This window comes from Triticum urartu, chromosome 3A, assembly GCF_056163025.1.
Source record: "Triticum urartu cultivar PI428250 chromosome 3A, HENAU_Tu73, whole genome shotgun sequence".
In the NCBI taxonomy this organism is placed as follows: domain Eukaryota; kingdom Viridiplantae; phylum Streptophyta; class Magnoliopsida; order Poales; family Poaceae; genus Triticum; species Triticum urartu.
In genome coordinates, this window is record NC_141875.1 from 606,679,003 (window position 1) to 606,693,738 (window position 14,736).

Genomic DNA, 14,736 nt, shown 5'->3' on the forward strand with positions numbered 1-14,736 from the left:
AGAGAGGAGTGCATCTACATACCCTTGTAGATCGCGCGCGGAAGCGTTCAAGAGAACGGGGTTGATGGAGTTGTACTCGTCGTGATCCAAATCACCGATGACCTAGCGCCGAACGGACGGCACCTCCGCGTTCAACGCACGTACGGTTGGGAAGACATCTCCTCCAACTTGATCCAGCAAGGGGGAAGGAGAGGTTGATGGAGATCCAGCAGCACGACGGCGTGGTGGTGGAAACTACGGCGATCTCCGCAGGACTTCGCCGAGCACTTCGAGAAGGAGAGGTGTCACGGGAGGGAGAGGGATAGGCCAGGGGCTAGGGTGCGGCTGCCCTCCCTCCCCCCCACTATATATAGGGTCCCTAGGGGGGCGCTGGCCCTAGGAGATCCAATCTCCAAGGGGGGCGGCGGCCAAGGGGGTGGCTTGCCCCCCAAGCCAAGTGGGACGCCCTCCCACCCCTAGGGTTTCCAACCCTAGGCGCAGGGAGGCCCAAGGGGGGTGCACCAGCCCACTAGGGGCTGGTTCCCCTCCCACTTCAGCCCATGGGGCCCTCCAGGATAGGTGGCCCCACCCGGTGGACCCCCGGGACCCTTCCGGTGGTCCCGGTACAATACCGATTACCCCTGAAACTTTCCCGATGGCCGAAACTTGACTTCCAATATATAAATCTTCACCTCCGGACCATTTCGGAACTCCTCGTGACGTCCGGGATCTCATCCGGGACTCCGAACAACTTTCGGGTTACCGTATACTAATCTCTCTACAACCCTAGCGTCACCGAACCTTAAGTGTGTAGACCCTACGGGTTCGGGAGACACGCAGACATGACCGAGACGACTCTCCGGTCAATAACCAACAGCGGGATCTGGATACCCATGTTGGCTCCCACGTGCTCCTCGATGATCTCATCGGATGAACCACGATTTCGAGGATTCAATCAATCTGTATACAATTCCCTTTGTCAATCAGTACGTTACTTGCCCGAGACTCGATCGTCGGTATCCCAATACCTCGTTCAATATCGTTACCGGCAAGTCACTTTACTCATACCGTAATGCATGATCCCGTGATCAACCACTTGGTCACATTGAGCTCATTATGATGATGCATTACCAAGTGGGCCCAGAGATACTTCTCCGTCATACGGAGTGACAAATCCCAGTCTCGATTCGTGCCAACCGAACAGACACTTTCGGAGATACCTGTAGTGTACCTTTATAGTCACCCAGTTACGTTGTGACGTTTGGCACACCCAAAGCACTCCTACGGTATCTGGGAGTTGCACAATCTCATGGTCTAAGGAAATGACACTTGACATTCGGAAAAGCTACAGCAAACGAACTACACGATCTTTGAGCTATGCTTAGGATTGGGTCTTGTCCATCACATCATTCTCCTAGTGATGTGATCCCGTTATCAATGACATCCAATGTCCATAGTCAGGAAACCATGACTATCTTTTGATCAACGAGCTAGTCAACTAGAGGCTCACTAGGGACGTGTTGTGGTCTATGTATTCACACATGTATTACGATTTCCGGATAACACAATTATAGCATGAACAATAGACAATTATCATGAACAAAGAAATATAATAACAACCATTTTATTATTGCCTCTAGGGAATATTTCCAACACTCTCCCCTCCGCTGGTGCGGATGCTAGCCATACCGCGGCCACACGGAAAACGGCGGCGATGACGAGGTTCGACCCTTGGCGCATACCGGCGCCCCCGATCTGTGGCAGTGACGGATCTCTCCGTCTCACGGGGCCAGGCCTCCCGTCTGCGCTGCGACGCCGTCGGCATGGAGGCCCGGGCTCGGGCAGCCTCCGCAGTGTTGGGTGCGCCGGCGAGGTGTCTTCTGCAGCGGCTGGCGAGCGTGTCAGTTCACTACTCATCTCGTCCATCTCCAAGCCGCCAATATGGTAAGTCCTCAATTCCTCTTCCTTAGTTCCTCACATTGTCAATCTTTCATGGTTCGATTGAGTTTCAAAAAGGAAAAGTCTTGTTTTGATTGAGGTTCAAAATGAAGTAGAAAAAGCTTGGTTCAGTTTTGGTTGTCATGGATCCTTACCTGTATTCATGGGCGGATCTAACTTAAATGCATGTTTTTTTACAGTAGCAGACTAGCAAGATATCTTTATTAGGATCAGTGCCTATGAAGTATGCACTATGGATGTTTAAATTTGATTGCCGCTGGGTGTTGTAGCATTTACTGAAGTCTGAACTGTTGTTCTTATGTGTTTAGGGTAATTTGGGTGACGAATTTGATGCTTTGGTTAAATGTTTGTGGGTTTTTTGGGGGAAGAAAATAGTGGTAGTTAATTTATTGGCATCGGTCAGCAGTTAGCACTGCTGGTTTAGGATCTGCATCGTTAAGGTCTTTAGCTAATTGCTCTGCTATCTGCAATCTTCAAAATCAAAAAAATGAAGCCTGGAGCATAACAGAAGAAACTAGATAAAAAACAGTACTTTTTTGAAAGAAATAAAAAACAGTACTGCAGAAGCAAAACGGTGCAGCGGATGATGCCAACGTGAATGACGATTAACTTCTTTGACCTTGTGGTAGGCTGGATCTGAATCACATTAATGGGTGACCTTTCTCGTAATCCTTTTCCTGAAAGCATTAAACAATGGCTTAGACTGACATTTTGGTAGTTGTGTAAGCTGAAACATGAAGCTAAGCTGAACAATTTATTGTCCTTTTTTCGCATGAGATCACATTTGGGTAGTTGCAAAGCCTAAACCATGATGCTTTTTGCTGCTTCTGTAGTCTGGAAGTTGTATACTTAAGCTAATTTCTTCTGTTTCAATAAAACACAGGTTGGTAGTTGCATAACTTGAACTATGATGCTTTCTTGCTGCTATTGTCGTCTCTAATGGAATTGCGAGATAATTTAGTTAATCTCATTGGTCTGCACTCTAAAAGAATCATAAGAGCCATCTAGAAGAAGGTAGGGTACTATTATACATTGGTCATGTAATGTACAGATTTAGACAACAGACTAAAAATTTAATTGTGATACTTCAGATTTGCACAGTTTTTTGTTGTTGAAATTTCGTCCACATGAGGTCGTCCTCCTCTCTGGTTTTTCTGATTCCGACGGCATCTGCTCGACCTATAGGTCCTTTTCTCTCTCTCTCTCACCATGATCTGCACTTCCTGTGAGTTTCCTTTTATTTCTTCTCTCGTCATCTCCACATGATTCTTGCATATCGTTGTATTGGCTTGAGTTTGTGGTACCTGCAGTTTATACCGGAACCTAATCATCTGGTCAGGATTCCATGCCCTTTTCTCTTGAGCTGATTTACTGCTTAATATCTGATGGGTAGTGCATTCTTTTGGTTGAAAATTATATTGTTTTGTCACCCCATTGGCAATTCAGTACCAATAACAGGAATTTACTTTGCAGGATATATGTGACATTTGTTCGTATTGGGGTGTCAATGCTGGCGACGAAAAGATTATTAATGCTCTTATTGGGGTTTCAGTGTTGGAAGCTGCTCATGAGAAATATAACTTGAAGGTCCTCTGCAGTGCTACTTTTTTTTTACTGATTTTGGTTTTAATTAAGAACAATAGGCAGTGATTCCTGTTAGGAATATGCAACTTGTATTCCCATGAGGCCATAGGCCGATATATATATACATGTACAGGTGTGGAACATATGCAGGAAACCCCTTATACAACGGGATAAATACAAAGGGGTACATGACTTATATTATAACTCTAACACCCCCCCTCAAACTCATGGTGGATGAACAACACTGAGTTTGGAGAGATAAAAGCCATGTTGTGCTCTAGTCTAAGCCTTCGTCAGGAAATCCGCCAACTGTAACTCGGAAGGCACATACTGAAGAGCAATAACCCGATCCTGCACAGCAGCACGCACATAGAACGCATCAACACCAATATGCTTGGTGAGCTCATGCTTCACAGGATCGCGTGCAATGCTGATAGCACCCGTACTGTCAGATAAAAGCAGAGTTGGTGTAGTGACAGAAACACCAAAATCCTGAAGTAACCACCGTAACCAAGTCACCTCTGCCGTCAAAAGAGCCATTGCTCGCAACTCAGCCTCGGCACTTGAACGGGAAACTGCAAGCTGTTTCTTCGTCTTCCAGGCAATGAGAGAACCACCAAGAAAAACACAGTAAGCAGAAAGTGAACGGCAATCGGAAGGATCACTAGCCCACGTAGCATCCGAATAGGCCAGGAGCTGTAAAGAACTGGAGCGAGGAAAGAATAGACGGTGAGAGATCGTGCCTCGAAGATATCGAAGAACACGAAGGAGATGACTATAGTGAACCGAGGTGGGGGCAGAGACAAACTGACTCAGAATATGAACCGGATAAGAGATGTCCGGACGAGTGACAGCTAGATAGACAAGACTGCCAACAAGATGATGATAACGCGTCGGGTCAGGGAGAGGATCACCATCAGTAGCACGGAGGTGAACATTGAGCTCCATAGGAGTCTCAACAACGCGCTCGTCAGTAAGAGCAGCACGAGCAAGAAGATCCTGGATATACTTTTCCTGGGATATAAAAAAGCCATCAGAGGTAGAAGAGACTTCAATCCCAAGAAAGTAGCGAAGAGGTCCAAGATCAGACATAAGAAACTGCTCACTAAGACGGGCCTTTACAAAGGCAATATACTCGGGATCATCCCCCGTGATGATCATGTCATCAACATAAAGAAGAAGAAGAGTCCGACCATGAGGAGAAAGGTGAATAAACAATGCTGGATCATGAGCACTGGCTAAAAAACCAGCAGCAGTGATCACAGAAGCAAAGCGCTCAAACCAGGCGCGGGGGGCTTGCTTAAGGCCATAGAGAGAGCGACGAAGACGACATACCATGCCATCAGGAACAGAATACCCAGGTGGTGGCTGCATATACACCTCCTCACGCAGCTCACCATTAAGAAAGGCATTCTTAACATCAAGCTGATATATAGACTAGTGGCGTGCAGAGGCAACAGCAAGAAGTGTACGAACAGTGGTCATATGAGCCACAGGAGCAAAAGTCTCGTCATAATCACGACCATGCTCCTGCTGAAAACCACGAGCCACAAGACGAGCTTTGTGACGCTCAAGAGAACCATCGGAGCGAGTCTTAACCTTGTAGACCCACTTACAAGTGATCGGACGGACTCCGGGAGGAAGAGAAACAAGATCCCAGGTACCAGTGCGTTCAAGAGCAGCAATCTCTTCTGCCATCGCAAACTGCCATTCAGGATGAACAACAGCCTGACGGTAAGAAGTCGGCTCAAGAACAGCAGCACCAGCGGTGGGAAATCCAAAGCGATCAACAGGCGGACGAGGACGAGAACGCAAGCCATAAGTAGGCTGGGAGGAAGATGATGACCCATCCACAGAGGCATCGACTGGTCGTGGACGACGAGTGTAATGCTGAGGAAAAGATGGAATAATCGAAGGAGGATTCGGCAAGGTAGAATCAGGGGGTGGCGACGAAGAAGTCACCGGAGATGAAGGTGTAGAATCTGGTGACAGGCTGGGAGAGGAGACCGGGGAGGAAGTCACCGGAGATGAAGGTGGAGAACCCGGTGAAATGCGAGGCGAGGAGACTGGGGAGGATGGTGGCTGCAAATCAACTAGATGGGGAGAAGAAGAGGAAGTGAAACGAAGAGGTACAGTCTCGGCGGAGGTGATAGGTGAGTCAGGAAAAGTGAGGAAAGAGATATCCTGCACTGAAAAAGTCGAGGAAGATGGGCGTGGGTAGAAGGGACGAGACTCTTCAAAAGTCACATCTCGAGAGATACGCATCCGATGACCAATAGGATCCCAACAACGATAGCCCTTATGCTCATCACTGTAGCCTAAGAAGACACACTCAACAGACTGAGCGGTCAGTTTGGTGCGTTCGCGAGGGGCAAGAAGTACATAGCAAACACAACCAAACGAGCGAAGCATCGTATAATCGGGAGAACAATCAACAAGTCGCTCAAAAGGAACACCACCCTGTAGAGCAGCGGAAGGCTGTATATTGATAAGATAGGTGGATGTGGAGACGGCCTCAGCCCAAAAATGAGGCGGGAGAGAGGCAGCAATCATCAATGCACGAGCCGTCTCAAGAAGATGTCGATGCTTTCGCTCAGCCACACCATTCTGAGCATGAGCACCAGGACAAGAGAATTGAGAGAGAGTCCCGTGCTCAGCAAGAACACCACGCAACATCTTAGAGATATACTCGCTAGCGGAGTCAGCACGAAAAACACGAATGGGTGAAGAGAACTGAGTATGAACCATGGCAGCAAAACGCTTATAAATAGACAACACCTCAGAACAAGAAGTCATGAAATAAAGCCATGTGTAACGAGAGAAATCATCTATGAAAATAATATAGTATTTATGACCACCTTTCGAAGCGAAAGGGGCCGGACCCCATACATCAGAATGGACTAAATCGAAAGGACGCTTAGACACTAACTCACTATGTGAATATGGTAACTGAATCTGCTTGCCAAGATGACAACCCTGACACTCTAAAGAGACATCTCCTGAGACAGACCCCAGAAGGCCTCGACGAACTAAAGAAGACAACCGAGAACCACACAGATGACCAAGTCGATGATGCCACTGCTGGAAGGAACCAGTGACGGAGGCGATAGAAGCGGAAGAACTGGCGATGGTGGTGGCAGCAGAAGGAACATGAAGCCAGTCCAACTCCCAAAGACCCTGAGAATCACGGCGGCGAGGGCCAGCCCCAACCAGAGTGTGCGTGTGACGGTCCTGGACAGAACAAGAGTCAGCGTCAAGGATGACGCGACAACCAGAATCCGTAAGTTGACCAGCAGAAAACAAATTCATGGTAAGGCGAGGAACATGAGCAACATCAGGAACAGAATAAGAAGGAGTAGTAAGATTGCCTCTACTAGCAACAGAAAGTGGAGTACCATCAGCAGTGAAGACATGAATAGGGGAATCCAGTGATCAAAGAGAGGACAAAGTGGAAGAATGAGAAGACATATGAAAAGAAGCTCCAGAGTCCAAAACCCAGGGGGATGTACCTGACTGTGTAGAGGGTGATTGCTCAGTGCGGGAAGCATCAGTCACAGAACCGGCAGTACCCGTCAAGGAAGAACCTGAAGCCGCGAGCAGACGCTTAAGTCTCAGAATATCCTGCTCAGTCAAAGCAATGGCTGAAGCTGTCGAGGTAGATGACGAAGTCCCGGAAGATGATGATCGAGCCTTGCGCAGGTGTTTCTTCTTCGTGTAGCACTGAGACTCAAGATGACCATTATTGTTGCAATAGGCGCAATGTGGACGGGGGCGACCTGAGCCTCCAGAAGGAGTGGGCAAGAGCGGCGGAGCACTCGAGCGAGAAGGGGTCGGTGGAGCAAGTGGCGTAGGAGCACGAGTAGCAAGCACAGAGGGAACCTCCAGCAAACCAGCACCACGTAAGCGAGTCTCCTCAGCACGAATCTCAGAAAGCGCCTCCATGAGAGAAATACGGCCACGAGCAAACAACTGAGCACGCCGGGGCTCAAAATCCTTACGGAGCCGAGACAAGAACTCATAGACGCGATGAAAATCCAAATTGGCCTGGACAGCCTGGCAACAGGGGCAGGTATGACACCCAGCACTACGGAGAGAATCAAGCTGGCGCCAGATAGCAGAACTCTGTGCATAAAAGTCATCAACAGTGGAGTCACCCTGCTGAAGAGCATGCTCCTGACGGATCACAGAGAGGTATAAGGCATCACCAGAGGGCTGATAGCGCTCACGAAGACGGGTCCACATCTCAAAGACAGTAGAAAGACCCAGAAATTCAGAAGCAAACTGAGGTAGAACACTAGCAGTGAGAACAGCTGCAGCACGAGCATCATCATCAAGCCACTGGGTGTAAACAGACAGAGCACCATGATATGTCTGAAGAGCCTCCTCATAAGCCAAAACCCTCTCATCATAAGCACGATCAACAGCCTCATCAGCAACCTTAGCCGCATCCTTGGCGGCCTGATTAGCATCCGTAGGAAGAACCGATGGAGTTGGCGGAGTAGGAGCCACCGGAGGAACTGGACGTGGCAGACAGCAGACCTCGCCAGAAAGAACACCCCAAAGACGGATGCCACGCATGTGAATGCGCATGAAGCCAGTAAACTCAGTGTAGTTAGTACCATCAAAGATCACCGGACAGCGAGGGACAGCAACATAGCCCGATGCAGCAGACATTTTTTTTGAGAACCAAAGAGAGCACCAGCGACAGCAGAGGACGCTAGCGATGGGATCCTAGCAGAAGAGAGAGCGCTGGGGGATCGAGGCCGGCCCGTCGATCGGGAAAGAGAGTAGTTGGGACCCGGATACAGAATCTTGGGCAGCTCAGCTGGATCAGGAATCGATGGTGGCTCAGCTGGATCGCGGGCGGGACCTCGTGGCTGAAGCACGAGCGGAACCGGGCAGGAATCGATCGGGAACTGGGCGCGGATCCTGGCGGCGGCCGCCGATTCCGCCGTAGGGGAGGGAGGCGTCCCGGCGTGGAAGTCGCGTCCCGGCGTGGAAGTCGCGCCGGAGCTGGCTGGGGAGATCCGATCGGGAGAGCCGGCTTCGATCGGGAGACTCAGGAGATCGAGGACGGGGGGATCGAGGACGGGGGCTTCGAGCGAGATGAGACAGGCGGCTGGGAATCGATAGCACGAGTTGCAACGTGCAGACAAAAATTACCCTAGCTCTAATACCATGTTAGGAATATGCAACTTGTATTCCCATGAGGCCATAGGCCGATATATATATACATGTACAGGTGTGGAACATATGCAGGAAACCCCTTATACAACGGGATAAATACAAAGGGGTACATGACTTATATAATAACTCTAACAATTCCATGCTTGCACTTGACCTCATGTGCTTCCTTGGACTTGATATCTCCTGTTTTAACTGTGAGAGTAATTAGTCGCATTATATATCACAAGGAATTCTACTAACCATGTAAAAGGCTTAATGACAATTGAGTACAGATCTATCTGAATTTTTTTGGACACTGAAGCAGTTTCTAAGGTTACACCTTCACCATTATCAGTCATATCAAAGACAGGTTTCCTGACAACTAGATACTTTAACTTTTATAGATTATATCATGGTCTCAGTGAAAACTTTAATAATTATATCTTTTAATCATGGGTAATTTTGTCCTTTTTTCATCTGCTTGGCTGAAAATCATTTGTAGTTGTGTAAACTGCTTGATTTTACCCCTTTCTTGTGAAAAATGGTTTGCTTGCAGAATCTGCCCATTATTAAGATAATGTCTTATGTTGATAGGTAAGTTCAAAATTGGGTAGAGATATATCATTGCTACCTTTCCCTCCTTGTACACCTCCTTTGATTTTGCATCCTGTTATAATTTTTGGTTAAATTTTGTAGCATGTTGACTTAATACAGTACAAGACATACTTACCTAAAATTTGATACACATGAGCTAATCGTGTGACCTTTTCCCTAACATTTTGACAGAGAGGAGATAATTCTTTAGCATGATCTACAATTTCTGCTTCAACGCTCAACTTATCAAGTCAACAAAGTTCACTTTCAGGTATATGTCTATTCAATGCCGCGCCTCTGTTCCCCTCTTCCAAAAGTTTGCTTGATCGCGCCCACGCCATGGCCGCCGTGCTCCTTTTTGCTCTGCCTGTCAACCAGATCGGCCGATGAGGCGGATGCCTGGAGGCGGTGGACCATGGAGGAAAGGAGGTCATCCATGGTGCACGCATCCACCACACTCGCTCGTCTTTTCCTCCTCGGCTCTGCGGACGCCGGGTGCTCGGGCATGGCCGCCGGCCCGCCGCCACGCCCCGCTACTGCTGACCTTCATCAAAAGCGGATAACTGAGGGCTCTTCTGTTATCAAGCTGCATCTTTTTTGTGCCAACAGTTGCAAGTTAACTTATTAATAGTTGGATACGGGCATATCTCAGATTTTGAGATTGGACAAAATACTGAATAAAATGGTAACTAGAGGAAAACAATTGCTCCTGATACATCATATCTGTATGATGTTGTTGCTATAAGTCTCAGGAGGTGCGCACACCGAGGCCTGCACACTACACAAATATTATTCATTTAGTTTTCTTTCTTTGAAGTGCTATTTCTCTGTTTCTTTCCTAATAGTGGAACAAAATTACCGTTTCTTGGGCGTCATGTCACAAGCAGGACGTCAGGCTGCCCATTTTAGTGCACCATGCCACAAGTTCCAGAAAATTATTTTGTCTCCTAATTAATGATTTTGCGACTACTTTCATTTAACAAGGCTTATGTGTGCATAAGTTTGTTACTGAATCTGGGAGATGTAGCTAAATATAGAAAAATGTGCTTCTTTGCATTAGGCAGATGGAACTATTTAGTTTATACTTGTTAATCTTCTGTGTATTGTGTATGGTGCATTCCTTATTTGGTTTGCACACCACAGAGTAAACTGAAAATAAGCTAACTTGCATTTTGGTTTGCACACCACAGAGTAACTGAGGGCTCTTCTGTTAATCTTCTGTGTATTGTTTATGTGTGCATAAGTTTGTTCTATTTTTTCTGTGAAAAATTTAGTTCTCGACTTCTATGCCAACTTTCGTTGTTACAGGTATGAAGCCTTGTTTTACTATCCTCGGGATAAACATGTTTCAGATACTAAACAAGGGAACATCCATGCCCTTTTGTGATGTTAACCATGTTAACCATCTTACGCCAGGGCTGACGAGGAAGAGGACCGGCGGAGTGGGGTTCGACAAGGTGGCAGTGGTTACTTTGTATATATCCTGTTGGTTTGTGGTTACGTAACTCCTATAGCTGTAACTTTTGCACAATCATAAGCCCTTTATAGAATGCTAAAAGCTTCAGACCTTTGCATCAACCAAAGCTTACTCTTAGATATTTGGTCTAAGTTAAATTTGCTCCAAGTAATTAAGGATAGTAGGCCTCTACAAGAAAAGTAAGAATCTGAATCCGTAAGTAATTATAACCACTCAAGTGTGATATTCTTGTGTTGCTTAAATTTTCAGTTAAGATATCTTTTTGATATAGATTGCCAGGTTCCGTTCTCACATAAAACTCCCAGTTTTGTGATCAGCATGTACCTGTATATGATGTTTCTGCTAGAAGCTCTGCTTACTTTGATGTACATCTCTTTTTCTGAAGAAGTCACTAACAGTTTGTTTGGCTGAATATCTTATGTCAACTGGATTCCATCTCAATTTTTGTATATCTCTGTCATGAAAAGGTCAGTGACAAGGTGGTGTGAAGTGAGGGGACGTAGATATGGATGAGGACGTTGGCAGGAAGTAGATGCAGCTCGACGGCCGGAAGCCGCAGCTCGCCCTCTGCTAGGTCTTCACCTACGCCCTTAGTCTACCTTTAGCAGCGGCCAGTTATTATACTCAGCTTCGTTGCTCCCACTCATGTTCCTCGCTCTTTCTTATATAGGTTTCCATCTAATGGCAGCTCTCTCTCCCTTTTCCATCTCTCTGTTTTGTAGATAGCAGAGCAACCTATCATATATACACACTGAAATTGATCTGTTGTAAGCTTATTCGGATTTTATTTATTTCTTATTGATTCATCAAGGGATGGTTGTAATGAATATTTTATATGACTACATCCAAGAGAGCGGGAAATCGTGATGTTATACCATACGCCCATGTTGATGTACATGAGTGAGACTGATGATCAAACATGACAGTCCAATGTGTTGACATAAGATAAGTGCGCACAGTCCCGTCCCAGGAGGCGCCACCAGGTGGCGCCCCAGCCTCTAGTAAGATAGGCAGGAGATGCACAAAAAGGTGTGTGAGAGCGAGCGAGGGAGAGGGGGGTTGAGTTAGAGTGTGTGGCTGCATACGATGCGCTAGATGATTGCGGTAGATATAAGGTTGGCAAGGGTTACACGTGGGGTCCACCAGCAAGATGTGTGCGATGGATGTGGGCGTTCATCGGTCGCCTGGTTCCAATCAATTTTCATATTTTGCTTGCATGATAAATCGGTAACCATTCACAGATTCACCCTTTTTAACAAGGGTAGCATTAATAGATGAAACGAGTTACAACACTGCACAAAGAATCCCACATGGAATAAAAATTATAACATGATCCTCCCTTTATCAAATCGGACCCGAAAATGATTCGACAAAAATGCAATTGAGTCCTAATGCTCCCGGGAGACCTCGTCGGAGATGCTATCGCCACAATGTCCTGCGAAATATTTGGCATCTTGCAAGGAGAAGAGGGCCTCCGCAATGGAGGTTGAAATTGCGGCGTCAATTTTTTTCCGTCAAATCCACGTGAGGCAAGTGTTCCACCCTAGCCACTCATAGGGTTCATTTGAGACTTGAGAAAATTTGATCCATGGCTCCATCTGCGAGATTGGAGCAGTGCTATAAGATAGCTGAAGATGAACCAGAAAACCAACTTCAACTCACCCTTGAGCTCCAGGATCAAAATTCAAAAAATAGTTAAAATGAAAAAAAATCTGATTTTTTTTACATCAAAGATGCTCGAGTGCGCGATGTGCATGCAAAAAAAATGCAGGTGGACGTTCGAGGAGCTATAGGCAAAAGGCAAAATCAGGTCCACAGTGTTCTTTTTCCAAAGTTTCTGTCACTGCCATTATCTTTTTGCCACGAAAACTTCGAATGTCGAAACACGATGAATTTTGTACACACATGCTCATTCAAGCATCTTGGACGACAACCAAAAATCAGATTTTAATTTTGTTTACTACTGTTCATGTCGCGGTGCAAATGCACCCGGGCACTGAATTGCCGCACTCAAGAAGGAGAGCTTATTCAACCAAAATCACAGGCAAATATTGGGGAACGAAGGAACGATGTTTACCTTAGGGTATGTAGAGAAGGGCACACATTATTTTGACAAGTCTCTTGAGGTTGATGGTGGCAGACAAGGCATCGTGAATACAGAACTTGTACACCTACATGTTGTTGCCATCGAGAAATCAAATACTCCCTTCGTTCATTTTTGTAAGTCGTTTCAGACAACTTAAAATAGGTTGTTTTGCACATTGTATAAGAGTGAATAGAGAAAGTAGTACTACTATAGAATGGAGAGAAATCCATGTATTCATAAACAAGGTTGCTGTAATTTCTCAAATCAACCTTACAAATGTGCTGAAACTCATGGGGTACTTCCTTAGACAAATGTTCCTGGGTGTAAGGATGGTCTGCTGCGGTACCAAGACCCACGAGCAAGACGATGTTCCTCCGGAGGAGAGCAGACTGCGCTTTGTGAAAGGTAAGCCGAGTATGCCATCCTTGGCGGCGCACGTACAGAGGCACGCGGCGAGCCTGCCTGCCCGCGAGCTCGCGGCACTCGTTCCCGAGCTGCGCGCCGGCCTGGGCGTCCACGAGGCCGAGAACGGCAGCGCACTAGCCGAACTTGACGGCATCGTGCGGGCATAAGGCCAATTCCAGCGTGTGACCTCATCTCATCCGGCCCAGTGTGTGATGGCCTAGACTCATCTGATCCATTTTGTGTTCGGTCTAATCCATTTCAAGCGCAAACATGCGTCGGGTTTTGATCGTGGCGGATAGTAAACAGACGCGTCGCTCGTCCGCTTCGGGGGCCTGTGGTAGGCGGCCATCTACCTCCCATCGGCCAACATTAATGCACACGCGCGGTCGGCCTCACATGTCATTCGTCTAGTGAACGGTTGCCGTCCTTCTTAAATAGAAAGCCGTGGACCGGTCGTTGTCCACACTCCTCACTCGAGCCCATGCTGCCTTCTCGAAACCCGACACGCCCCCAAACCCTAGCTCTCCCTCTCCCCGTCCTTAATCTCGCTGGCCGGCCGCCTCGCAGCCATGGGGTTCTGGAACACCGGCCGCAAGGGAAAGCACGACCGCGAGGCCGGCTCGTCCTCGGGCGGCTCCGTGAAAGAGGAGCCCGCATCACCATCGCGTCGGGCCCCCGCGCCTTCCCCATTCACCATCGGCCCTGCGGCCGATGGTGAGCGCGACCGGCAGTATATCAACGCAGATGTATGCCGGCGTTATTGGGAGACGAAGACGCCGCTCCTGGGGAGCGACGTGCACCTCCCCAATAACTGGCATCTCTCCACCGACCGGGTGTCGATCCTGCCTATCCCGACGAGCGGCCATGTGCACCATGAGGAGATCCATCGCCGCCGCCGCCTCCTGTCGGATGACCTGTACTACGACCCCAGGTACGTGACCGACTCCGACTTGTGAGACACGTGGTTCCGGAACGAGCACGACACGCGACGCGCCTCTTTCTTCGCCGGCACCTCGTCGGGGCCGTGGCGGCCACGTCTAGAGCGTGCAGCGGCTGCTCCCCAGGTGCGCGGGCGTACGCGGGTGCGCGGCCTCACGCCCACGCCGTCGCCTTCACCATCTCCGTCGCCACCACCACCTCCTTGCATGACAGCGGAGGAGGAGGCCCGGCTCATGCAGCGTGTCATGGAGGACTCCATGAACACGCACGATGAGCGCCAATGGGAGGGCCTCGAGGAGATGATGGCCCTCTCTGCGGCCGGCGACGTCGCCATCCCCGAGCTGGAGAAGGTGGGGACAGAGGAGGTGATGGAGGAGCCCGTGGCCGCGTTCCACCTGGGCCTGGTGTGCTAGCAGTGGAGCTAGTCGTGCACGGCTTCGGAGATGGCCGACGCCGTGGGGGCGTGAACTGGTGCCCCACGCCGCCGCGGTCACCGGAGCGAGAGGCGTCGCCATGAGAGGAGGTGGTGCACGCACCTCCCGCCTTC

At 48.4% G+C, this 14,736-nt stretch overlaps 1 protein-coding gene across 1 annotated transcript; it reads left to right on the forward strand.

Moving 5' to 3' along the window:
• The first annotated feature begins 13,819 nt into the window (after positions 1-13,819).
• Positions 13,820-14,206, forward strand: LOC147980765 (uncharacterized). Its single transcript, XM_087515749.1, has one exon. It carries the CDS (start codon positions 13,820-13,822, stop codon positions 14,204-14,206), a length of 387 nt encoding a protein of 128 aa, XP_087371875.1.
• Positions 14,207-14,736: the final 530 nt, after the last annotated feature.